Source organism: Epinephelus lanceolatus, chromosome 4 (assembly GCF_041903045.1).
Source record: "Epinephelus lanceolatus isolate andai-2023 chromosome 4, ASM4190304v1, whole genome shotgun sequence".
NCBI classification, from domain to species: Eukaryota; Metazoa; Chordata; class Actinopteri; order Perciformes; family Serranidae; genus Epinephelus; species Epinephelus lanceolatus.
Genome location: NC_135737.1, coordinates 21,758,919 through 21,786,672, shown reverse-complemented (window position 1 = coordinate 21,786,672; position 27,754 = coordinate 21,758,919). Strand labels below are relative to the sequence as shown.

The following is a 27,754-nucleotide window of genomic DNA, read 5'->3' as shown; positions in this document are numbered from 1 at the left end:
TCCCTGTAAAGATTATACACTGTTTCTTTAATTTCCCTCAAGTCCAGTCTAAGTGCTTGTACTTTACTTGAGTATTTCCATTTCATACTGCTATATTTTCAGTGTTGGACAGTAATTAAGTATGCTACATATACTCAAGCACTGCAGGTGACTTAAATACAGTTTTGAGGTACTTGTAGATAAGATAAGATAAGATAAGAGTACTTTATTGATCCCAAACTGGGAAATTCTTATGTTACAGCAGCAAGCAATTAAACAGTATGTGGACATTAGAATATAGAAATATAACAGAGTAATACTAAAATTTAAAATACACAAGAAATATACAGGAATGAAATAAAATAAAAAATATCAAATTGCAGGAGTAAAAAAAGATCAAACTATATACACAACACAGTCAGAAGTGAGTTCTTTGAGTATTGCCACTTTACGCTACTTCATTTTCAGTGGTAGAAATTAACTGCAGAAAATAGGTTTCATTTACTCAAGTCCTGTACTTAAGCACAATTCTGAGGTGCTTGTATTTTAGGCTGCTTGTATACTTCTATTTATACTATACTACTTTCTAATTCTACTCCACCACATTTATGTGGGAAATACTGTAGGCTACTTCTACCTTACATTACTCTGCATGTTCTCATTAACAATACAAAATATAATCAATAAATGAAGATAAGGAAAGACTAACCACTGGGGGCGAATTCACAAGTTACCCAGCAGTAGCCCATTTAAAGTAATTAAAATTAGTCATCTTTTCTTGCTTCAACAAGTGATGAACACATTAATACTCAAAAATTATAATCCAGTAGCCAATATTCCAGATATTCTGTGTAATGAATAGGCTACGACTCCATTTACCATTTTCTTACACTGCTCTAAACATGTTGGGAGATACTATTACAATTACCCAGAGCCTTAAGTTATCCTCACAGTGCTTGTTTTGTAAACAATAGTCCAAACCTCAAAATTACTTAAAATATGTCTCATAAAGATAAAAAACACAACGGCTGGCCAGCTCACTCAGTGTAAAAATCCATGATACAGGCAGGCAGTCCAAAAATGCATCTGAGGCACTCTGACTGTGGTTAAAAATCCTAAATGAACACATGGATAAACCAGCGTGTTTCGACTAGAGAGTCTTCATCAGGGTGTAAAATGTATTGGAAACAGGTGTGCAAATTAAAAACTCATGTAGGCGTCATGTGGCATAGGTCATATGATATAGTAGTGTAGTCCTACTAGACAAAAACCACACTGAACGAAACTGCCAGTGAAAACGACATATATGTATACTACATTCACATACTCAGTAACAAGAAAAAAAGGCTTCAGTTCCAAATAAAAAGAAAGGAAACAATAGTGAAATAAAATAAGAAGTGTTATATATATTGTGACAGACAAAATATATCATATATATAACAAAGACAAGGAACAATATGTGTGAACAGACAGACAACAAACTCATAACGTGTAATAAGCTGAAATAAGCCTAAATATTCAAAGACAGGACAATAATCAAAAAATTTCAGCTGTACTAGTTTATTTTCATATGTGTGCAAAAATCTGAATTGGTAAAATAATTGGTAACTAAATTAAAAATGAGAATATTAACCTCTGAAATGCAGTGGAGTAGAAATATAAAGTGGCATTAGATTGAAATACTTAAGTAAAGTACCTCAAAGTACAGTACTCGAGTGAATGTAGGCCTAGACCACATTATTAGCGAAAGGTTGTTGTCTGTAAGACAACAATGAGGGTTTAACAACATGAAAAAAAAACAAACTACAAGAGCATCAGGGAGGAAGATGGACCATCCACACACAGGAAATGCCTGTACGTCATATTGTCATACAATGAACTCTGAAGTCAACACCAGTTTCTCCTTGGGACCTGTATTCATTTGCAATATTGCACCAACACAAATATTACAAATATTACTGATGGTGCAAAAGGTAAAATTGAATATAAAAGACTGGCAGAGTATTTTGCAATACCTGATTTTTTAAATTTTACTCCTGTACTGTAAGTAGCTCCATACTGCTGATTCCTCTAAGATTCAATTCATTTATCTTCAAGTTGTATCTATTTCTATTGCTTATTGTAGGTTACACACAGCAGCTGCTTGAGTTCCTGCATATGAACAGCAGGTGGCAGTGTGAAACCAGATACTAATGCAGCTGTCAGTAAACCAGACACATCCAGATAACAGCACCATCTTGTGTAAATGTTTGGGTAATAATGATATTCATATCATTTTCAGTCGATTTTGTGATTCTTCAGAATACCAGTATGAGTGTTTTCATTTTAGTTATGGAAAACATAAGCTGCATTTAAAAAGTCTGATCAACCCACTAACATATATAAAATATAAAAAGGGCAAAATTAAACAACTGCACTTGCTGCCCTGTTTGAATCCTCCTGCACCATCTGACCATTCTGCTCACCCTCCACTGTTGCCATACTAGAAATGTATGTTTCTAAACAATTATGCCTCGTTGCAAGGCACCTTCCTGCTGCCCTTTGTTGCACCTCATAGAAAACTGTACATTCTGTTATTTTACAAATATAGCTACACAATAATGACACACTCTGGTATGTAATGGTTGTTTTTCTCTGAGAAAAGACTCAAATTTGTTACTGTCGTTTCAATGTAAGAACATTTACATCACACATCTGCTGAGGGAGTGATGTTCAGCTTATTTGTACTTCAGTCAATCTCACACTGAGCCAAATTAATGACACCATCACTGTGACACGGTGTCACATTACAGATGTTGCTTTTAGACACCTCCATTTCCTGTGGTATGTTGTCGTTTATACATCAGTGAGTGCATCATTTAACACTGAGAATGTATATCTCTCACGATATGAAGAATGCAGCACGGTTGGTTTGGGATTTAATTTCTACTCGTCTATCCGGTCTCAAACCCATGAGCCCTGTTCCTGTAAGCTTGACAGACAGGTCTAACACCAGCCGAGGTATTTAAGGTGTGCAATGTGTTGAAATAGGCACAGGAAATGAAAACGTATCAGCCTGCATTATTATGCAAAATCTACAGTGGAATGAAACTGCAAATTTTCCTTTACATAGGAGAAGATTATAACAGTGCAGGTGCTGCAGGTTGAATAAATGAAATGAGTTTATGGTTTATAGTCTTTCCAATAAGCGTTGACATCTGCAGTATATTAAGAAACATAATACAGAGATTGCCACTGTGTTACAGTATCAATAAAACAACTGCTGGGTTTTATTTGTGCAAAGTGTGGACAAAGGCCTCGAAGACAGGTGATTGTTGTTGTACCAACATTTTTATTCAACATTTAAATTTTCATACATTTACATACATATGTATTTTACATATGCTTTGTCTGTAATTTCTATTTTCATTCAAGACTCGCACGATAACATGCATGTGATGTGAGTAACCATCACCTGCCGAGTTGATGTTTGTGCTGAACGTAGGCATTGCCAAGTGTGACATACATGGAAAGCTGGCTTGCTAGCCAATATTAGCTAGCTTGCTCTTAAATACTGTGAAATATGAGTTTATTGGTCCATGTTCTACTCCCGTTTCCCAACTCACTGCCAGCCAAGCAGCATCTCTCATGTGGGGCAATTTGATTTTTCATCACCGATATTATATTATATCAATATCAACAATCAGTGTCTCCTTCATGCCTCTTTGCTATTGGTTGAGGTTGCAACTTTGCCAGTCACATTTCACCAAAGTTTAACTCTACGGGAGTGAAAATGTGAATTTGCTTTGCCACCAGAAGAGAACGTTTTAGTTGCCACTTTGCTCTTATTAAATGGAAATAAATGGAAGTCAAATATGAACGATTATGTGTGACTCTGTCTTTAGAACTCTTCCTAACTGGACGTGGTGCGAACGAGCTAGTGGGCAAACATCAGATTGTATCAGTGTTTCCCAATAAAGATGTGTCAGCCAGCTCTTGCCAGCCAGCTTGTTTGAAAAACTGCTTTCCCTGGCTTTATTTTGATGAAGTTTTGCACACCTCCAACCTTTCTTAGAGCAATAGCTAGCCATTGCGTAGGCTCAGAACCAGTGGAGGCTGCTGGTCTTTCAAACAGGGGGAGCTCACTTTAAGTTTACATCATAAAATAACTTATTTATTATCATTATTATTATTACTTAGTAACTTATAAAAGGAACATTTAATTGAAGCCGCTTTTCAGCCACACTCATGCCATAGAACCACAGCAAAACACACCTCAAATATTTTCAGATGGGTTTAAACACCTGAACTGTGTCGACAAACGGTGAAAATGAGCTATATGGCTTATTGAAATAATGAACTCCGGACGGCATTCTGTCAGAAGACTCCACTCGCAAATATCCACATGGGACTGAGCTTGAAATGCGAAGCGCTGTCAATCACAAAGGGGTTCAGCCTTTTAGACAATTCCTCCAATCATCATGCATACACCGAGCATCCTCTCCTGCCTACCGCTCCATTAGGTCCCAGGGAAGCTGAGCCTCCGTGGAAGTGACGATTTGTCAATTTTATCCAATGACCGTCTCGCTTTGCTGCATGAAAAAAACCTGCTCAGCGCTGTCTCATAGGAATGCTTAGAGGCTCCACATCCACCGTGCTGACAAAAGAATGTATGACAGGGAGGTCGTGTTTGAAAACTGGTGATTAACAGCTGATGTTTGAACATCATAGTCATGATGTGAACCGCATCCTAGTGCATGTTTAATGCAATGTAAATTCTTATTTTAATGTTAATTCAATAGTGCATATTTGACCATTTCCTCTATGAAATTTTAGGGGAAGTTCAACCTCCCTTGTTGTCAGAGCAATCGCCCCTGCTCAGAACTCAGGAGAGTCCATGAATGTTATTGTCGCTCTTAGTGTATCTAGACACTTTTTAGCACTACATTGACCACAGTTTGCTCGTTCCCTCTTTGTTAGGAGGAGGTGTTAAATGTCACAGTGGTTCCCCTTTCCACCACATTTCCACTTCCTAAGGCCCCTGCATTTCTGTTGAGCTTTACTGTCATTCTCCACCTGTCCACAATATGCCCTCAAACTTTCCTTATTCTGATCACCTGACTCCCACACCCTCCTGCTTACCTGTGTCACATTTCCCAATCACCCTGCAGTACATATACCAGCCTGTTTTCACCAGTTGCCATTGCTTTCCAGCCTCTGATACCTTTACCCTGTACCCTGAACCCTGTAACCAGACCAGGAACTGAACCTGCCTGTCTGCACTTACCTCTGCTCTAATTCTGCTATCCTCTGGACTCTGTGACCTCTGTTTGGACTCACCCAGAAATCTTATGTACGTTCAACTTTTCTATAAGTCTCTGAACTGTTCCTGACTGCCCAGTTGTCGGCATTTGGTTCCTACTCCTTGTTGCCTCGCACCAAACCACCTGACAGTAAGAACATTTAAATTTTTCCCTTGAAATTTAGTAAAAGAGATACATTATTTCCTTAAATGTAGAAGAAAGATGGTTTGAAAGAGGAGTAAAAGAGGCCATCTATGTCAAGCTGGAATGACCATCGTTAAACAGAGGGGTGGCCTACAACACCACTTATCACCCGCCTACAATGCAGTCTTGGGATCCTCCCCAGACGACTTCACACCCATTCACCCCTGGTCCCATCTAACCCTAATGACTCACATGATGGCCAGTTGGGTCAACGACTCACATGTGACCCCTACGACTCTGTAAGGGTCCACACCCACACAGAGTTTAAAGCCTGCAACTCTGTACCAGTAATTTAGAACTGAAGAAGCTTCTTGGAAGAGAGGCAAAACGTCTTCAAGAAATGCAAGCAAGTCCAGTTGCCTACGATATAGCACTTATGCTTAAATGTAGATGCGCTAAAAAAAAGTAGTTCAGAGGTTCCTCAAAATATTCCAATACATTCTCTCTTTTTAGCTCACACTTCAGTCATATTCTCCATTTGCAGCCTACCATCTCTTATGTTATAAGAGAATACAGGACAGGCAGTCTACAGCAGGTTACTTAGTAATCTAGTTTTTATTATTGCAGAGAGTTCTGCAATGCACCCAAAATCTTGTGTATCTCAATTCAAACTTTAGGGGAGATGTTGAAGCAAACTGGCATTTCAGACTTAATGATACACTGCTACACTGAACTGAGATACATCATTATTTACTCATTCAGGGACAGTGGACCAACAGGCAACACTAATTCCAAAAATACAACACAATGTTCCTGACATTTAAAAAAAATACTGATAATATGTGATCCAGAGTAAAGTGTTAAACAGTCAGCAAATCTGGCTCATATTGGTGCATGTTGCTATGAGCTACTGTAGTGCATGAGCTCTGCGTTTCAAGATAAATGATACATAGATGGCTTTGGTAACAGCACTCCAGGTCTTAAGTGATTGAAAGAAATGCTAATGTATACTATATATGGCTGTATATTGGTCATAACTGTCACACTTTCTTTGACAGATATTCCTATCTCAAAGTAACCTTCTGTGAGTGTCAAAACCTGCTCTTTGAACGCTCCCATCGAGCCCCCAACCCCCTTTCTGCAACTATTATTAGTGTGCATGTAAAGCGAGACATTTCCTCTCCTGCTAATTTTTCTGCTACTTAGTGTTCTTTCCCACCAACTCCGAGATTCACTCACTCTTTAAGCTGCAGTCTGCATTTTAACCTAAAAAACGGTAGCGATTCCTCAGGATGTGCGCATGCTATTTTTGGTCTCTGCTGTTTAGAGTGTAATTTTACATATTGAAGACTGCAGCTGACACACATTCGGCTATAGCTTTCATTAAAAAGCTGCAGTCAGAGAGCGTCTCCTCGGAGCAGGAGCAGGGCTTTGAGATGCAGCTTGAGGTTCAGATAGGGAGACGGCTCCGATTTTCCAGACATGACGATCAGATGGGAAAGGCTAACGAACAACAGCAGGAGAGGGCGAAGTTTCACATCATGGTGGCTGAGTGAGGGAGGCAGGAGGGACTTACAAATGGGATTCAGGGGGATTTTCAGCAGGGCTCACAGCTTCTTTGAATTTACAACATGATTCATTTTACTTTAAAGTGTTTTTGACAGTTATCACAGTGAGAGGTACTTTATGTGCTGGGGTGGAGACGAATGCTCAGATCTTTTACTCCTGCAATCAGAAATGATCTGAAGCTCAGTCTTGAGATTGTTCTGCAGATTCCTAATACATAATAAATATAGCAACTTGTGATCAAGCCATATGCACTTTGGGCTTAAAATAATAACTTCTGGTTATGTCCCAACAATTTCTGGTTTAAACCCATACAAAATGTATTTTCCTCTTACCTGTCCTGCTATTTATCAATCTTGATTAGTTCGGTGTGAGTAGCCAAGTGGTAAAGATATCGTCCATAGAGATGTCTGCCTTTTCTTGAATATAATGGAAATAGATGGCACTCAGCTTATGGTGCCCAGAGTGCCGAAAAAGATCTGAAAAATTCAACTGCAATGTCTCTTTCAGGAAGCCATGACCCGATTATTCAAGGTAATCCACAGACCTTGTTGTGGGTGGTGTCATGTAGGTACTATTTTCTGTCTACCGAAGGTGAAGAAGGAAGAGTGCATCTACTCATGGACGAGAGATTCATGCTCATGACAGCACTAGAGGTAAACATTACTGCCGTTCTTCACGTCTGAGTTGTAACATTAGCTAGCTCAGTGGTCCTAAGGGAGCTACCAGTAGATGCACATTTCCTTCTGCACAGTGATACAGTTGGTGGGTGTAGTTTGGTAGAAAGAAAATAGGTCCTACATGAATCTGCTCACAATAAGGTTTGTGGATTATTTTGAGTAACCGGGTCATGATCTCTGGAAAAAGACATTGCTGTTGAGTTTTTTTAATTTTTTTGGCGCATTGAACACCACAAGCTGAGTGCCATCTAGTTCAATTATATTCGAGAGAAGGCAGACCTCTCTATGACCAGTATCTCCAACACTCAGCAACCCACACTAAAACAATCTAGACTGATAAATAGCACTACAGGTTAGAGGAATAATATGTAGTTTTTGATTTGGGAGTGAACTGTCCCTTTAAGCAAACTGTTAGTGTGTCTCAAATCACATACTTCTATTAGTACACTTCCATGTAGTATACTTTGTGCACTATGTACTTATTGGCGTAAGGTAGTGTTGTCTCAAACCAAACACGGAAGTTGTGGCTTAGTGTTCGTGGTACAAAATCATTACAGACTGCTAAATTAACCAAATAAACATACTGCTGGCTTATACCCAACAACAGTATAGTGGTGCTTGGTGCAAAAAACACATGTATAACTTATATTTGTACAATGCAGCTACGTTCACGGTCGCACAGTCCTCAGCCGCCATTTACAGTTTGAAAAGTGGTCCATTCCCCTTCCGCTATTTAGCCAAGATGACGCCTACTGAGGGCAAGAAGTGTCCATATATCCACACTCAACTTCTTGACCGTTTTGAGTGCACCATATGGGTGCTCATAGTGCACTGCATTTTTCCATACTTCTCAGTGTGAACGTACTCAAAATACTAAGTGTAAGTACAGAAGTACGCGATTTGAGACACAGTATGTGTTTCTTTATGAGCTCATATAGCTCCTCCACTTAATTAATTAATTAAATGTGATTACACAGCTAATCTGACTTTATGTAAGTCAGTAAACATAATCACTGTGTACAAATGTTAGCAAGTAATCGGTAATTAGTGACAGTTTTGATTCAGCTCTCTCAAAAGCAACATCCTAACCTCAATAACTACAGTAGTATTAATCATGTGGGAATAGACTGTACTGATAAGCTGGCTGGCAGGCCGAATCAGTTTGTGTTGCCAAGCACTGCAGAAAGTTTTTATATTGGTCGCAGTGGGATTAACTCTCTGAAAGTTATCACAAGTCGAAAAACAATAACTGACTAAATGTGCCCCCTCTGTCTTTCTTTCTTTCTTTCTTATGTACACACACACACACACACACACACACACACACACACACACACACTACAGTTTCTCCTCTCGGCCACAGTAATTGAATTCCTTGTTCTTTTTTGCTAAAGAGAAGCTGTCGACAGAGCTTTACCCACAGTGAGGCCAAATGGCGCTGTGATGCCATACAGAACATATGAAAAGTCAGAAATGAGCCGGCACTGCATCTACAGCTCAATTAGCACTGTGGTATTAATAGCTTTCACAAGTGAGCTGAGCTGATGCACAGGAGAAAAAAAATGTTGAGAGACTCAATGATTTCAGTGTGAGGAAGGTGAGCAGGCAGCTTTAAATTGAGATTTGCTTTTAACACTGTAACTTCTCCTTTAGCTTGGAATATTAATTAACCGGGTGTATTTTAATTAGACTAACCAGTAAGGAGCGGAATTTCTGGCAGTAACATACACCTGTAGAAGGAGATGTGAAACCATGGCAGTCATACATGCAACCTCCAGCTGATTTGGGCTCAGCAACTTGACCTGGTGTGTTTAATGATGCCACTGAAAGCTAAGTGACAGTGCTTTTTATGGGAGTGAACACACTGTAATTAACATTTAATTATTTAACTTTCTGAGGTGAAACAGCGTGATTCTGCTGCAGTTCAGTACACTCGACAAGACGAAGGGCAGTGCTTCACTGCACCTGTATTTTCCCCGCTGATTCACCATTTAGGTGGGCTGCTCACAGACTCTACTGATGACCACTGAACATGACAAGTGATTCTCTGCTGAGGAGCAGTGCGGGGAATGAAAGTGACTTTGAGGCCCTAAGCCCTCCTGCCAACGCAACCAATGTGTCATTCAAATCAGCTGCTTCATAGACGAATGGAGACAAAAAGGAATAGTGAAGTCAGTGAAGTTGACTTGTTTCAGGCCTGGTGTTTGACTTCAGATCAAATTTTTGTAGTAACATCACACAACACTGTAACAGCACATTAAGGGCACATTTAGTTGTAACTAACTGTAACTTTAACTGTATTTTTCACCTGTGGTGTTATACTGTACTTTTAATGCTGCTTTTAATGACACTGAACAACAATATAATTGCAACACTTCAATTTTTGTAAACAAAGTTTACATTAAAGATTCAAGACTTTTTCTCTAAATAAACAAAAAAAATGACTGCTCCCAAATTTCGATTGCAAATTTGTTAGTGAGCACTTCTCCTTCCCCAGTATAATTCATCCGCCTGACACGTGTGGCATATCAAGATGCTGATTAACAGCATGATTACTACACAGGTGTGCCTTGGGATGGTTACAGTAAAAGACCACTCTAAAATTTGCAGTTTTATCTTTAAAATAAAGACATTTCTGGGGTGTTGGTGGCTTAGTGGATAGAGCAGGCGCCCCATGTACAAGGCTGTTGCCACAGCAGACGGGGTTCAACTCCAGCCTGTGGCCCTTTGCTGCATGTCATTCCCTCCCCATCTTCACATAGAGTTGCTCAGGTTGTTGATTGTGACCTGTGGAATGTTGCCTCACTCCTCTTTAATGGCTGTGCAAAGTTGCCGGATATTGGCAGGAATTGGAACACAACATACATGCTGATCCAGGGCATCCCAAACATGCTCAGCGGGTGACATGTCCCATGAGTATGTTGGTCATGCACCGACTGGGATGTTTTTAGTTACCAAGAGTTGTGTTCTTGCAACATGGGGCCCTGCATTATCATGCTGCAACATGAGGTCATGGCGGTGGATGCATGGCATGACAATGGGTCTCAGGATCTCATCGTGGTGTCTCTGTGCATTCAAACTACCATCAATAAACTGCACCTGTGTTTGTTGTCTGTAGCTTATGCCAGCCCATAGCACAACCCCACAACCACCATGGGGCACTCTGTTCACAATGATGCTACAACAACAGCATACCCACCGCCTGCCATCTGCCTGGTGCAGTGTAAACTGGAAGTCATCCGTAAAGAAAAAACACTTTTCTAAAGTATATACCAGACGCTATCAACCTGCCCTCTCAAGTTGGTTACGACGACAAACTGCTGTCAGGTCAAGACTCTGGTGAAGACGCCAAGCATGCAGATGAGCTTCCTTGAAATGGTGGCTAGAAGTCTGTGCAGAAATTCTTCAGTTGTGCAAACCAATTGTTACGTCAGCTGGTCTCAGATGACTTTGCAGGTGAAATCAATTGATGTGGAGGTCCTGGGCCGGTGTGGTTACACGTGGTCTGTGGTTATGAGGCCAGTTGGATGTTCCAAATTTGTGCAATTTGACACTGGGGACAGCTTATGGTATTGAAATGAACATTCAGTTCAGGGGCAACAGCTCTGGTGGACGTTCCTGCAGCCAGCATGCCAACTCCTTTACAACTTCTGACCTCTGTGACATTGTGTTGTGTGATCATACTGCACATTTTAGAGTGGCCTTTTATGGTGACCATCCCAAGGCACACCTGTGTAGTAATCGTGCTGATTAATCAGCATCTTGATATGCCAATCCTGTCAGTTGATGTTCACTAACTCGGACTTTAACAAATTTGCAACTGAAACTTGAGAGAAATAAATATTTTGTGTGCGCTAAATAGTCTTAGATTTTTAACTTGACCTGTAAAAAATATGAGCAAACAATTATATATACTCAGGTTGTGATGGCTGTGAACAACTTGCTAGGATCAACTGAGGCTGTTGATTGCTTTGTAAAGGTGAAATGTGTTGTGTTGACGTCAGTGCCAACAACCGGGGGGGGGGGGGGGGGGGGGGGGATCAGCATTTACTTTTCATATAAGAGGCACACATATACAGTATAAGGTACATTGGAACTATGTGACAATATACTGCATGTGGTGGATCTGAGAAATGAATGATTCTCAAAACATTTCACAATTACAAACAAAAATATCCAGAAACCCACTTGTTAAAGGTTTAAACAGATCTGTGAAGGTCTCCTGAATCTCTGCACTTCATTTCAGAAGCAGCTGTAATGTGCATACTGTTGAGGCTATGATTACATCATTATATAATACTAAAAGAAAAGCATTTTATCATACATATCTTTTATTTTTTTATCATACAGATTAGTAGGCTACATTAGGTTACTTCCAAAATTATTATCCTTTTTTTCTAGATTCAGTTGTACTTCCTTCCTCAGTCTCAAAGAGCTGAATGAAGTAGGCCAAATTAAATACTATTATCTAAAATAACTGATCAATTTCTACCAGTATGGCCTCACATATGAGAACTTTTAACTTGTATAAAAACATCCATGTATTTACTATCAAAATGTGATTTAGCTGCAGGTACAATTAGCAATTATATTCAATGAATTCTCTCAGTTAATTGCTTTGTCTATAAAATGTCAGAAAATAGTAATAAATAAATAGCGTCTTCAGATTCTTTGTTTTACTCAGTCCAAAACTTAAAGACATTCAATTTACTAGCACATACGACAAAGAAAAGCAGCAAATCTTTTCATGTGAGAAGCTGAGTCCAGCAAATGTTCAAACAATTATTTTATTATCAGAATAATTGCCAATTAATTCCCTGCTGATTGATGACAATTGATATCCAGAGCTACAGCAGCTAATCTGCAGTATAATGATTATAGTATGACTGCAACTGGCTCGTGTCAATCATTATACAGTATAGCTGAAATGTTTATGTGCACACAGGAGGTATTTTTCCTAATATACATCTTGATTTTCTTATTATGATTAATGAGGATTAATACACTTGTTTGAGTGTTTTCAAGGTGAATATAAATGTTCTTACAATATTCTTAAATTGTCCTGAATGCCATTTTAATGAGCAAAAATAAAACCACCGACAGTGAAAATTCAGGCTGGTCTCTTGTGTAAAACACTGCTGACCACTACTGGACAAAAGCATGAATTATACCCAGAGGCAGTGTGAGACAATAAGGACATACAGAGCTTATAAAACACCATAAACAGACATGCAGCAGAACATCTGTTCAGCAGGTTAGTCAGCTGCAGGCTGACTGACTGATGCTGCGTGGGGCCCTCAGTGTACACATCCATATGTCTCTGTCACTGAAGCATCTGAGTCTGCAGACGCATTTGGTTCTTAGTCACACCAATGTGCGGATTTACAGAACATGGAAATAAAGGAGCAGTGCAAGAATTTGCTGGACTGGGAATGCCATATTTGTTCCATTTTCACCTGCCTTAGGGGATGTAGAATAAAGCCTTCACCAATGTGGACATCAAAAAGTTGCCTGCTCACAGTTCTGACAGCCTGAGAAGATCTCAAAGGACAATGACCCTAAAAATAAACTGAATGTGCCGTCCTTGAAGACAAATATCTATTAATTTTTCATTCCAGTATATTTGGCAGGGCACCTTAAAGACAACAGATACAGATTCTGGTCTTACCTCGTGTCCACACTTGTCAAAAAAGAAAAATACTGCATTGTTTTCTTTATTGATTGTTGCTCAAAAGAAGACTAAACTGTAACTTTTAATAGTACAGTATAGCTGCGGAAATGAAAGGTAAACCAATAAAGCTAACCTCTTATTTCTTTAGTTTAAGATCCTTCCTGTAATTGTTAATGGGAATATCCTTTTCCTGATCAGTGAGAGGCTGCAAACAAGCACAAACATCCAAACTCAATAAAAATGAATCTGATAAATCATGCATGTAACAAGGGATAGACCGTTTTCTGCAGAAAATAATCCTGAAGTTGTTTTTCTGGGCAGCACCACTGGTCCCCACTGCTTTCAAAATTTAGAAATATTTCATGTTGCGTCCCTGCCCTTTGGCAACACAGCCATCCAGTCTCCCTTAACAGGGCTGGAAAACTAATAGTTTTGTTGCATAAGAGATTATCTTAACTGCTCTTATCTTTGCTCTGCTGTGGCTTGTAGGAAATCAAATTCTATCCTGGAGGGAAGAAAAAGAAAAACAATCTCTCCTGCGGCGTCATGAGGCAAATGCCATTATGTCATGTGTGTGTCACTGTGGAGACAGGCTTTGTACTCATCAAGGCTCGTGCTGAAGAAGGCACACAGTATGTTCCGGTGTCGTGTCAGCACTTCTGTAACTTTAGGTGAGGGCTGGAGGGGGCTGTATAGGTAATGTGACCTTGTTTTGCCATGCAGCAGTCACAGCACACTCTTGCACACCTCCCCTGACAGTAATTTTGAGAATCTGATGGATGCTCCACCTTTAAAACGGCCTGGTCATTGACGGTAACAATTCCTCCACGCAGCCCTCTCTGTGGAGTTTAGAATGTGAAACCTTCCAATTTTCCTGTTTAGTCACAGGCTGTATGACTAAACAAGGACTCCCCGCCACACAGCTATTGATAATTAGGATCCATAACTTATGACTCATAGCTTCAGTTGTGGATGCCACTGAGTCTTCTGCAGAGAAAGGCCTCGTCTCCAGCAGCAGTCGTGCTGCTCATCATTTGTGAGAGGAGGTTAGTTCTCTTTAGATTCCAACACTGGATCTCCCACCTGTACCTGCTTACACTGAGACATGTGCAGTACTGTATGTATGTGGCATGGCGTGCCCATGCAGCTGTGAGGGGGGAGCTCAGAGAGTAGCATCACTCAGATGCTACTCAGCTCCAAATCTGATCATTAATTTATTCTGTATGAAGCTGGTGTTGTTTCAGAGGAGTCCTTCCAACATTTCAGGCTTGAACCTTAAAGAGAAGTAGTGTTTACATGCAATTCCTTTTTTACAGTTTGAATACTGTATACCTATTTACTCAGGGGCGCACCGCCAGGAGAGACAAACAGTCAAATGTTAGGGGCCAAAAAAAAAGTTTTGGAAAAGCCTAGATGGCCACTATGGTTGTCAAAGGCACAATACAGTACACCACCACTGTCCCGAAAATCCTTAAGTGTGGCCACTTCTATACTGTATGACAACTGGATACCATTAATTGGGACAGTCAGCTAGCTACCTGTAACTGTCGCACATATGTTAGGTGTAACCGTTACAGTGAAATGAGCATACCTTTCACCAGAAATGGAAGGCGAAAAAAAGAAGAAGAGAAAAACTGAAATGACACCAGGGGATGTTGGGGGGCCAAGAAAGGCGTCTTTGCCTGGGGCCCTCCAGAGTCTAGGATCGCCACTGTATGAGCTGCGAGACGTTGAATCAAAGAGTATTGTTAAGAGGCTTAAACTGTTCCGATTTTCACAATAAAAGCTTAGATAAGAAAAAACAGTCAAGAAAAAATAAACATAAATGTGTAGCATTAATATATATATTTTTTTCTTATTTTTTCTTTTTGTGGGTTGTTGTTGTTTTTATTTGTTGTTTTTAATTATCCAGCATCCAAAATTTGGCCAAGCTGGAAACCACTGTTTTAGAAAAGTACTCAAACTAATTAAAGTATAAACTTCAATTACTGAGTGACTAAATGCAAATGCTTCCATACAGCGCACACGAGGGGGTCACTGAGTGGTTTGATGAGTACGAAAATGATGTCAATCACATGATATGGCCTTCACGGTCACCAGATCACAATCCCAAACCACTGAGAGCGACAGCAACTAATGAGTGAGTTTCTTTCGGAAGAACAGCATTCTTCAGAGACGTGGAGATTACATGCTGATGACCATAGCCCAACACCTTATTAAGACAAGTGATGCTGTTTATTTGTTTACTTTGTCAATCCATCTGTATTTAACATGCACAGGCCTTGTTTAATGCCTTCATAGAAGAAATCAAGCAAGCAAAATTGAAAGTTCTTCAAGGTCCAGTGTGTAAGATTTGGGCGAATTTAGTGGCATCTAGTGGTGAGGATTGCAGATTGCAATCAGCTGAAATGTATCCAGTTAGAATTCCTTCAGTTTTCATTGATCAGGAGGTTTTTACTGGAAGCTGAATCATCTGCAGAGGTCTCATCCTCTCCATAACAAACAGAGCTGTTGATTTAAAGCGGTAAAAAACACTGAATGAAGCAGTTTCACGTTACAAAATCAGTGTTGTGCTGTTCTGCTCGTTTCACATAAAAGAATCTGTCTTTCCAACACTGCTCGTTACATAGGGGCTGCTAACAATGGTGGCCAACATGAATGGCCCTCTCCAGAGCCAGTGTTTGGTTTGTCCTTTCTGGGCTACTGTAGAAACATGGCGGTGCAACATGGCAATCTCCGTGGACAAAGACCTGCTCCCTGTGTAGATATAAATGGCTTTCAGGTAACAAAAATGCAACGATTCTTCTTTTCAGGTGATTACACACAAAAGAAAACATACTAATCATATTGTATTCGATTTCTTCCAATATGTCCCCCTAAATCCTACACACTGGACCTTTAAGGTCTCAAAAATGATACTGCACTGTTTTGGGCTGTAGTGTAAGGCTTAGATCACACTGTGTTCAAGTCCTCTCACAGGGGAAAGGACTGCCAATGAATTGCAGGCACAACTGGTTATAAAAAATGTTCAAATGTGTTGTGAAAATGTAACTCAGCAGGATTTCACTGCAGGATTAAAAAGGTCTGGAGACAAAATGGAGAATGTCTTTGATTTTTACTCACCTTTTTTAGATTTTCTCTGATTTCAGACAGGAACATGACAGTCTCCTAAAAAAAAGGAGGGGAGGAGGGGGGCAGACAGCAGAGATGCCGAGACAAAACTGTGACAAATTCTGCTGAAAAACCCCGATTTGCAAGACTGGTCTTGACTCAAACGATAGACCAGCTATATGTTTATCATCCGGCAGCACACAGCAGCCGGTGCACGCGTTATTTATGTGAGATGAGAGCTGATGTCGAGCAGCCAGAGGCGCACAGGCGTTATGATCCCTCTGTGGTCATGCATGTAGAAAACACAGGCAGTGAGAGTGAGGCAGCCTTATCAGTGGTAACCATGTGTGCGCAGTGGGCAGCGTGATGGAGCTGCATCCTCGCGCTCGCGGCCATCGAGGAAAAAACTGGGGAACGGTATTGTATCTGTCGCCACACCCATCACATAAAGCCAGACACGGCGCGGTAGCCGGAAAAAAAAGAGAGTTTTATGTCGGTGACAGCGACATGACAACAGCCGAGGGCTATGGGTGAGCGACAGATGAGTCACACACACACACACACACACACACACAAGCTTCCCCCCTATTTCATCGCACATACAGTAAACCTGCGCCATAAATAGCCGCATGGTGCCAATATTGATGTGACGGATAGTGCAAAAAAAGGCTGCGTGGATGAATGGATGATGGGCGGTGATGGTGCACGTGGGGCCAGTTTAGGAGAGGTATTTAAAGATGTGGACACGTCTCTCTGTCAATGCGCATGATACTGCGGTTCCACTACTATGGCACGCTCCAACTCACCTTGAATCGGCGCACGGCCGCTCTCCTGTCATTCGGGTGCGGGGCGTACGGAGAACCAATACACGCCCCAAAGCCTCAATCAGCAGCCAATCCAATGACAGAAGAGGCGGACCTGTGGCTGCATTCTCACACTTGGTTTCACTATGCGCTCGTAAAACGGCTCCGTCTACTACAAACGCGGCGGTGCAGGTGCTCTGTCTCTTCGGGAGAGGATGCGGATGGAAGGACGGGGGAGGGAAGGGATGAAGGGAAACGCCACGAGGAAAGAAAATAGGATATGAAAAGGGGCTTTTGTTAAGAGACCGTGAGGTGCAAGGTCGAATATGAGAGATTGGTTGAACGGGGCACTTTGCGTGGTAATAGCTGGTCGGCAATAGTACTATGATTTGGTATGTGGCCACTCTGATAGCAAGTGTATTCAGCACCAGAGGAACGGCCGCTCAAGGTGAGTTGAAGTGCAATATATCTTGTGCCGCACATATGATTTCTGCTGTCTCCGTGTGCGCTTGGTGCTGCTTTCTGCAATCGCATGGCATTTTTTTTTATTGCAGCCTATGTTAGGTCATATGAAGTGTGGGGCTAATTCGTCCTAACAAATGGCTGCATATCTCATATGTCACGTGAAAGTTCAGCCCTGGTTAAACCGTGTTATTATGGGAAACAACAATTGCCTTGGAACGGCCTGGCACATATGCATGATGTGTGTGGTAGGATCCTTCACATGCTCCACAATGATTGACCATGACAAAGATGGGTTGATTGATATGGCTGTGTGGGTTTGGGCCTGTATTCTGATATCCACGAGGCTCGTTTGTGTGATAAAACCAACGAGCAAATTGGATATAACGTCCCCCGCTGCTGGTGGGGGGGGGGGGGGGGGGGGGGGGGGAATGTGTGCATTGTATCATAGCAAGCAGTCCCATTTGAGTTCTCCAGAGAGGGGTGTGACCGTCTCAGCCTTCAAGATGGAAAAGTAACTAAATAATGCATTACATGTCAGATAAAATGCACTCTTGAATTGATAGAGCCCATTGCTGCATGCATGGGATTCACATGCTGGATCTCACGCTGCACATGGATCCGGCCACAGTGCTGTGTGTGTGTGTGTGTGTGTGATGCACTGAGCACATACATGCTGCAAGGCTCGCCTGGTGCTGATCCAAGGGGCTCATAATACTAATCATTCCTGGAGCAACAAACTGCACAATATCCCTTTTGTTCATATTTTTTTCCTGAGCACTCTGTATTGACCCATGTACTTACTTAACCTTGCTTTTCCACTCGTGTCCAGATGAGGGAGACATGTGCCAAGCTGTTGCCTGGTAACTGATCCCAATGACCCCACATACCCAGTCAAAACTGGTCTGCTCACAGGTCTGGCTCCTCCTGTGATGACAGGTCCAGGCCGAGCACGATGTGAAAACTTCATCTAATAAACATCTGATTTAGGAGCAGAGAACCTCTCATGGGGGGATTGTTTAAAGCAGAAATTCTCCATTTTATGAAGGCATAGACGTGTGGCCTAGTAATATCGACTCAGAGGTGTTGTCTGGTATCGGCACTGCATTGAAGGTGATTTACTCTCTGAAAAGGCGAACAGGCTGCACCAGACAGTCACAAATCACAACGTAGCCTGGCAGTAATTACAAATGAGAGCTGTTCTACTTCTGTTACAGTGTCCCAGAATATTGTGTCTGGACCCAGTCTGGTGCTACATGGACCCTCTGACATGCTTGTTCACACCAACTGTGACTTATTAAACACAGACCTGCCATCAGAGTTGACAATAATGATGCAGTTATAATGTCATAACTGCTTAGATATATACATTACATGCAGCAGTCTTTTGTTAGAGGAGGATATACAAAATGAATGCAGTACAGCAGAAAAGAAGTTGCAGTCTGTTGAAACATTGAGATGAAATGTTGACTGTGTTGGCCTTGCATCACTGAGCTTTTTATTTAAAGGAGCAGCTTGATATTTTGGACAATAAGCGTATTTGTTTTCTTGCTGAGAGCTAGATAAGAAAATCGATGCAGCTGTCATGCCTGTCCATCCTATAGGAAGCTACAACAGACAGACTGTTAGCTTAGCTTAGCACAAAGACTGGAAACAATGGGAAACAGTTAGCCTGCTGTATCTGAATGTATGAAAATGCATTTGAACAAATTTACAAATAACACGTTTGTTTATTTGTAAAAAACACAGGAATGTAAAAATAAGCAATTTTTGGTTTTATGGGTTGTTACGTGGTGGACTATTTCTTGAGAGGAGTGACTTCATGGAGCCGCCATGGTGACAGGAAGTCACTTTTTGTGGCCAATAAATTGTACACTGCATCTGTAATTGCATGCTGTGCACTGCATACCCAATACGTGTACTATCATTCCTCATACTTTTGTTTGAATAAGCAGTAGTATGTGTTTTTTTGGACGCACCAAGCTGTAATTGCCATGTCACTTCCTGAGAGCCTCCATGCTTGTAACCCATGCCAACCTCAGCTCTGCAATAGCTGACAGCAAGCATGATGAACCTCTTGAGATTTTGGGTTTACTTCTGAACTAATTTAAAAAATATCTAGCAAAGTGAAATTACAAATTTACGCTGTCTGCCATTGTCTGTTATGAATATTGCTGTCGCTACCGCCAGTGGTGTAGTGGAGGGTATACGCAGCTTTTTCTAGCTGTTTACAGTATACCCACCTATCAGCCAAAAAAACATTGGAATATATAGGAGAGTATACCCACTTCCTCTTTGGTAACCCACTCATCTACTTAGTACTACCCCCACCTCGTCAAGTATGCCTACATCACTGACTACCTCATTAAATTGTGGGATATGTATGCTGGTGTAGTGTGCAGTGTTTGCATCCTGTAATATTTCACCAAAATAAAGAATGCAAGTCAGTACTGTTGGTTTCATACTAAGGTTTTGGACACGCTAAAATATCTCACATGTTGTTCTCGTGTTTAAATAGCATGTTAATATGGAATTTTGGACACAGTCGTAGTTTTTTTGCTTGGTGTTAATACAGAAGCAAATTAGGAAGCTATAGTTTTAGGCTAGTGGGTGAATTTTGATATTTTTGGACAGAGCCGGACGAGCTGTTTCCCCTTGTTCCTTGTCCCTATGCTAAGCTAAGCTAACAAGCTGCTGGATCAACCTTCAGAGTTATTGTACAGATATGATAGTGTTATCCATCTTCTCATCTAACTCTGAGCAAGACAGTGAATAAGCGTTTTCCCCAAAATGTCAAACTATTCCTTTAAGTAATGGTGATTAAACAAACCACCAGCTATCTATGTTCATGTGCTTGTGATATGCATGTCAGCTGCTTCGCACCTCTGCATTGAGAGCCAGTATAATCCCATGCTGTTAGACTGGATGTCATACTAACAAAATGGTGGTCCACGCCTGACCCGAATACTACCAAAAAATGCTACATTAAAGAAAGTTTGATGGGTTTCTCCATTGTTAGATTTGGCGGCAAGAGCACTGATTGCACGCTTTAATTATTGTTTTCACTGCCTCATGCAAGAGAGATATTGGTCAGATTTCAAGGTACCATTGAACATAAATCAAAACAGATGGCCCAAACACAACTTGCTCCAAAACAGTTGAGCTGAGACTTGGCTCCTTCTCTTGAATGGTATTTTGTTATATGTGCACTTTACTCTGTGTTAGGAATAAATCTGCAGCAAGACCTGTTTTTTTCCCCATGGAGAATTAGATTTTAAAAAATGCCAAGATTTCCTGAAACAATATGAAATAATTTGGTTTTTATCCAGTTAACATACAATTCTACAGTAAGGTGATATATTTGGATAAAGGCTGCAGAATAATAGCTTTACTGCAAAGAAAGCCTTAAATAAGAAGTCAGTTAATGTAATTCCAACTTAAAGGCCAAACACCATCAGATACAACCCAGTCGCCTGAAAAATGGTGGCATTGTACGTTTCTGCAAACCACGAATATGTTACATTTGTCAATTATTATGTAGTGGATATGTTGAATTGTAACATTTCAACAACGCTGTGGTTAATATATCGTAAGGTTTAGGCACAGAGATGCTTGGTTATGGTCAGAAAAACATCATGTTTTGGTTTAAAATACCCGGTTTGTGGGGCAAAGTCCCGGCAGGAAAAGCAGCCATGTCTTGGTTAAAAAAAGACAAAGAAAAAAACAACCGCTCTGCATTCCTAAAAAGCTGCAGCCATGTTTAGTTCCTAAAAAGCTGCTGAAAATACACCAGTGACTCACCAAATTACAGCTGGTGTTGTTGTTTGTTGGTCTGAACCGTGGTCTGAAGCTTGGCAAGTGTCTTCCCTAGAACTTACGCCATCCACCATCTCCTCCACCTCGCGATGACAGTCATTTTATATATTAAGTCACATTAGAAATATTGATATAATTTGTATGATATGTGGATATGTAACAGATTTTTGGTTTGTAGAGATGCTGACAGATAATTTTACTTCTTAAACATCAGTTTTTACAAGGAGAAGAGTTGGGTCTTTAATTTGAATGGACCTAGAAACTGTATTTTGGACATCAAGAAGACAATATGATGTGATACTTCTCTTATATTACACAGCCCTGCTTTAACAGTAAATATATACAGTATGACAGTGAGTTTTGTTGGTAGCACAGTATGATGTGATGCAGGTCATAGTCTCCCCATAAAGCGACACAGAGGTCATAATGGTAGCATCATCTGCAAACAACGATAGTTTGAAAATGTGAGTGCAGGCAAACTTAAAGTACAATGAAATACACTGAAATTCATCAGATGAGTAGCATGTAGCGTTTGTACGATTTGATTGCATTTTCCTCTGTTTCATGTCATTGTGAATTTAATAGATTTGATCTGGGAAAAAAGCAAATTTAAAACATCGATTTTGGCTTTGCTACTGAGAACTGCGATGAGCATTTTGTAGACTTTTATAGACACTGATTAAAAGAAAAGAATCTCATAGTTGCATACTTACAGCAGTATACTGAGTTGTGTTCATAGAGAGGCTGTCTGACAAACAGTCCCAGATGCATGAAATGTTTTCATCTTAAAGGGAGACTGAGAGCCTAAATGGGTCAAGTATAGCTGGGATTATTTGCGGCTGGCAGGATGGTGTTGAAAGTGGAAGGTAAAGTCAGTGAACAGAATCCTGACATAAAAGCATGTCAAGAGTTTTAGAGAAAAGAGTGTCATCTGTGTTGACTGTATCCAGCATTGACAAATTGGCCTGATAAAAGAGACTAAAGCAGGGGTCAAGCAGTGGCTATGTCCTATCAAATATAAGATATGCTTAGCAGTGTACATGATGACTGGCCTGAATTTGAATTCATACTACACGGTATCTACACAGGAGGCGCAGTGTGAGCAGCAGCAGCAGCTTCACTCCTCTGTCTGTGTCTTTACAGGATGCATTCAGGGACAGTGTTGACTGTAGGTCACCTGTGTTTTGGCAGCTCTCGGAGCACAACATGCAATCACCATAGTTAGAAATGTAAAACAGAAGAAAATAGGGTTGAAGTGTAAAAACGTAATCCCTGTGAGCTGTATTGTTTAAAATAGAAGCATAACTTTTCTGTCAGATGTACGTGTTGCTGACGACTAAAAAAACGTGGCTGCAACGTGCAGACACCTTTGGGGCTTTTTTTTGTTTTGCTGCTGGTGTATTATGGGCGAAAATGCAGATTTGCAACCAAGAGAAACACCATATTTCCCTGTGACTGCTACAGTCTGCACAGAGTTGTTTGGCCATGGTCAGACAGACGACAGCCAGCACTGCGTAATAAAAGGGAGTCCTGCAGGACAGGTGCTGCACTGGCCAATCAAATACAGACAGGCACATATTCCTGGAGGATTACTTTGTACTGTAAAACATTTTCAAGTAGCGAAAGACTCTTTCTCACAGTATCTTGGTGTCTTGGTGTCTGATACAACCCAATCACCAGAAAAAAAATGTTGGTATTGTACGTTCCTGCAACCTTGATTGCGTTACATTTGCATGTTGTTATGTAGCAAATACGTTGGAATTTTACATTTCAACAGCGCTATGTTAATGTAAAGTTATGTTTAGCTACCGATACCACTTGGTTATGGTCAGGAAAAGGTCATGTTTTGGCTCAAAATACCTGGTTTGAGGGGCACAGTCCTGGCCAAAGAAAGCAGCAATGTCTCTTTAAAAAACAGCAGCTTTTTGTGCCATTATTACTGATGATGCATCGCTTCGAAACACCCATGTTTGGAGCCTAAAAATTTACTGGAAAGCATACAAACAGGTTGCTAGAAAAACACCTGCATTTGGAGCCTTAAAAAGGCAATGGAAACACATTGATGGAATGCTACAAAACACCCACGTTTGGTGCCTAAAAGTCACTGGAAACACAGAAGTTATTGTTTGTTGGTCTTGAACACTGGTTTGCAGCTTGGTCTTGCCGAGGTGCCACCCCCCCCCCACGACATCATGTTGATTTGATATGTATAAGATGCAAATGTAACATATTTGTGATTTGCTAAAATGTACAATGCCAACATTTTCTTCAGGCAACTGTCTGACAAGCCTTCAGACTCATGAATCTGTAACTCAAACCACTCTTTCCCGATCGTATATCATCATCTCACTGCTATCTTATTGCATTTCTAAAGTACAGGGCTGTTTTCAGTGTAAACGTGTGGTAAACAGCCTTGTTTCCTGCACCCAATAAGCTCGCCTGCACCTTGTCGACAATCTCATGAATTTGGCAGTCTTCTTATTCTTGGCGAGTGTTAGAAGTGTTGGGCTTTGCAGTGAGCTGTTGTATTAGCCTGTGGATTAGCTGTTTAATTAAATAATGAATTGAACTTTAAAAAATGGAAACTAAGTTGCAACTTTGTAAAGTGAATATTAATTCAATTAAACAATTAATCCAGCTTTGCAAAGTTTTAAAAACTAATTATAGAAAATTGATGCAGCGTACAACTTTCTGAAATAATAGTCAGATAAGTTGAGTAGGTGTTTACCTCGCACTGTTGGTATCTGTTAACTACATAAGTCAGTGATATACACAGAATAGCTCAGGTATGAGCAGTAAGTCACTGTAAATAGATGCTCATAGAAGTTTTCTTGTGCCAAGTGCTCATCGGGGAGGCAGCATATGGTCAGGGAGACTCGAGGTTAGTTCAACAAAGTCAACGATAACTGGCAACCAATCAAGGTGATGCAAGAGGGACGCTGATGGCAATGTAGAAGTAATTAAATGTCATTGGCAAGTGTCGGGGAGTGGTATATTTGAAGGACTATTTTCAGCCTGAGTCACTGATGGCAGACTGACTCTCCTCTCAGGTCCAGTGCTGGGACTTTGTGTTTTTTAAGCATTTGTTGAACTGGCTTTTGGCCAGATGGTATTCATCTGTAATTCCCTTCTCGTGAGCCCGCTCCTTGATGTTTCACAGGAGCTCCCTCGTGAACCATGGCTTGGCACACTTGTTCATGTCGCTGGGTTTCTTCTGAAGGCACGCTTCTTCAAAGACAGCGATATATAGAAGCAGACAGCATTTGTGAAGATGTCAAAACTGCCACTCACGTATCTGAGGCCTCCCAGTAGCGCCGAGGCAGCGTCTGAAAGCCCTCCTACTGTCTCTGGAGTCCGGCTTCAGATTGTGGTTCAGATAAACTGGGCTGTCTCTACTTTTTGTCTGGATGTTGGAGCTGTCTGGGACTTTGTGTGAGACTGTTTTCCATGAGCTGGTTGAGGAAATGTTTTGACAGCAGTGTTTTAATTTGTCTAACATCTGAAGTGTTTTCAAAAGTTTTAATGATATCCGCCTCGGTTCAGTTTAGTGATGTTTTATGTTGTGACTGCTTCTCTAGATTGATTAAAAATCCAAATTTGAATCTCTTAAACTGCCATGATAGAGTAGAAATGTTAGTTTTTGTAAAAGATTGCTCTTTGTGAAAAACAATCTGAAGTCATATTTTCTTTTTAAATATGATAGCTGTCAATGAATCACATTTTTCAATTGATGTCAAGTTGTTTTGCCCTCAGCATCTATTAAAATCAAAGTCCTCTTGACCCCTTGGAGCTCTTGCAGGCCCTGGCAGTATTGCAGTGTTTACAGTCTGGTTGGTGATGGGCAGTAAATGATACAGTGCCACAGGGTAACAGAGGTTGGGTCAGTTCTTTTTAAAAGCTTTCAATGCTGCCAATAAATACAAGGGGAAAAAAAACTTAAATTAATTTCATTTCTGGCTTGAGGTGGTTAAGGTTGACATGTTGCAACTTTGAGTTTGCAAATGCTGTTCTCTCTGCACTGGCATTATATCCAACTGAATTATTCTATTCATATGATGGGTATCGACTGAAGTAGGAAAAAAGGGTATCAAAAGAAGTACTATTTGTATTGGTGACACTTTAAAGATACTGGTGTTGATAGTGGTATCATAGTTTTATAAACAATACCCAGCCCTATTTAAAACTCCATTTAGGGGCATCTATTGGTAGAAATGGTATATAATATTCATAACTTTCTTTTCATTAGCGTACAATCACCTGAACTTAAGAATTGTTGTGTTTTCCTTACCTTAGAATTAGCTTTTTATATCTACACACAGAGCAGGTCCTCTTCCACTGAGTCCGCCATGTTGTTCTACACTAGCCCAGACAAACCAAACAGTGGCTCTACATAGGGCCATTCACGTTTTCGCATTTTCGCATTGATGACTGTAGTTCTCCGACAGGCTTGGCACATGGGAGAAGTTCCAATTCTACACTAGAACCTCTACGCTAGATGCAATTAAATCCTTAACACGAGACCTTTGACAGACATTAATTTCAATGAAAATCTTTAAGATTAATGGTAATACCACAATGTAAAAACCCCACTACAAGTCCTGCATCAAAATGCTACTGTATTAATGTATTAACAGCAAAATTAACGCAAAGTGTCAAAAGTAAAAGTACCCATTATGCAAATCAGCCCCACTGACAGTGCCAGTGGATTAGTATTACTGATGCATTCACATGTGAGCACAATATTACTGTTTACACTGGTTGAAGTTAAGCTAATTTGAAACACATTATATCCTGATAAACTGTTATTTTGATTTCATCTATAGAAATTGTGGTGTTTTATATTGTAGATTACATTTTTAATCTGAAAGGCAACAGTAATCATACAGGTGTAGGTGTCACATTATTGGATTCAGTATTTGAGTAAATACTTTCTAACTTTCTACCCAAAACATCCCAAACGATCCCATAAATTAAAAAAAAAACACAAGATCCAAGTTTTTTAGTTCAGCTGAGCTGTAAGAAGGAAGACCAAAATCTGGTACTCCGAACACAAAGCCTCCATGCAGCTCATACAAACATTACAAAACGTGCTTAATTAAACCCTAATTTAACCTCCTCAGATCATCGATATACTGTACTCACACAGCTGTTGTCATTATTACCACCACTGCGGCTGACACAAAATAATCTGTGATGCTTGTAAAACCATCAAAAGTCGATTAGAAATTAGTTGTGAAATCCGTTGTCTGTCATTCATCTTCATGACTCATAAATATACAGTAGATATTCATTTAAGGAGAAGATTGAAGAATATTTTCTTACTGACAATGAACCAAATTTAATGTAAGACAGAAATTTCATAATTAAAATTGCCTTAATGTTTAACTTTGACCACAGCTGAAATACTTCAACATTATTGAAATTCGCTTATTAGCTTTTTTGTGGAGAATCAGATTGATGCCATTGTCTGTATGCTAAATATGTAGCATAGCATAGTGTGTCTTTGTGTTAAGTATTTAATTTTAATATAATTTAATTTTATATACTTTATTAATCCCCGAGGGGAAATTCAATTTTTCACTCTGTTTGTCAATTACACACAGGTCCGAACACACACATGCACAAGCAGGACCTATACATGCGCTAAGTGGAGAGATGTCAGAGTGGGCTGCCCATGACAGGCACTCTGAGCGGTTGGGGGGTTCAGTGCCTTGCTCAGGGGCACCTTGGCAGTGCCCAGGAGGTGAACTGGCACCTCTCCAGCTACCAGTCCACACTCCATATTTTTTGGTCCGGACGGGGACTTGAACAGGCGACCCTCCGGTTCCCAACCCAAGTCCCTATGGACTGAGCTACTGCCGCCCCATCATCGATATACTGTACTCACACAGCTGTTGTCATTATTACCACCACTGCGGCTGACACAAAATAATCTGTGATGCTTGTAAAACCATCAAAAGTCGATTAGAAAGTAGGTGTGAAATCCGTTGTCTGTCATTCATCTCTATGTAGCATAGAGCATACAGACTGGAAACAAAGGGAAACAGCTAGCAGGCTACAGCTAGCCCGGCTTTGTCTGAAGGCAGCATTTTTGCAGCATTGTGTCAGTTCTGTTCCCACCTACTGAGTTTTTATTAACCATAAATGTGTGTAAAAGTATTTAAAATATTAAATTGACTGATGCTTTAACGTGCCTGCCATGCCGTTCTGAAATGATGATTTGGTCCGACCAGTTCGTCA

General features: G+C 40.5%; 1 protein-coding gene across 4 annotated transcripts in view; it reads left to right on the top strand.

Annotated features, from left to right (window-relative positions):
• Positions 1 to 17,382: 17,382 nt before the first annotated feature.
• igsf9ba (immunoglobulin superfamily, member 9Ba) overlaps positions 17,383 to 27,754 on the top strand; it is a 91,484-nt gene continuing 81,112 nt past the window's right edge. For 2 of the 4 annotated variants that reach the window (XM_078167021.1, XM_078167022.1), the window contains exon 1: positions 17,383 to 17,684. In XM_078167021.1, coding sequence (XP_078023147.1) covers positions 17,621 to 17,684 — 64 coding nt within the window. In that variant the 5' untranslated portion in view covers positions 17,383 to 17,620. The remainder of the gene's footprint in view (positions 17,685 to 27,754) is intronic. The other 2 variants (XM_033631464.2, XM_078167020.1) reach the window with 1 other exon arrangement.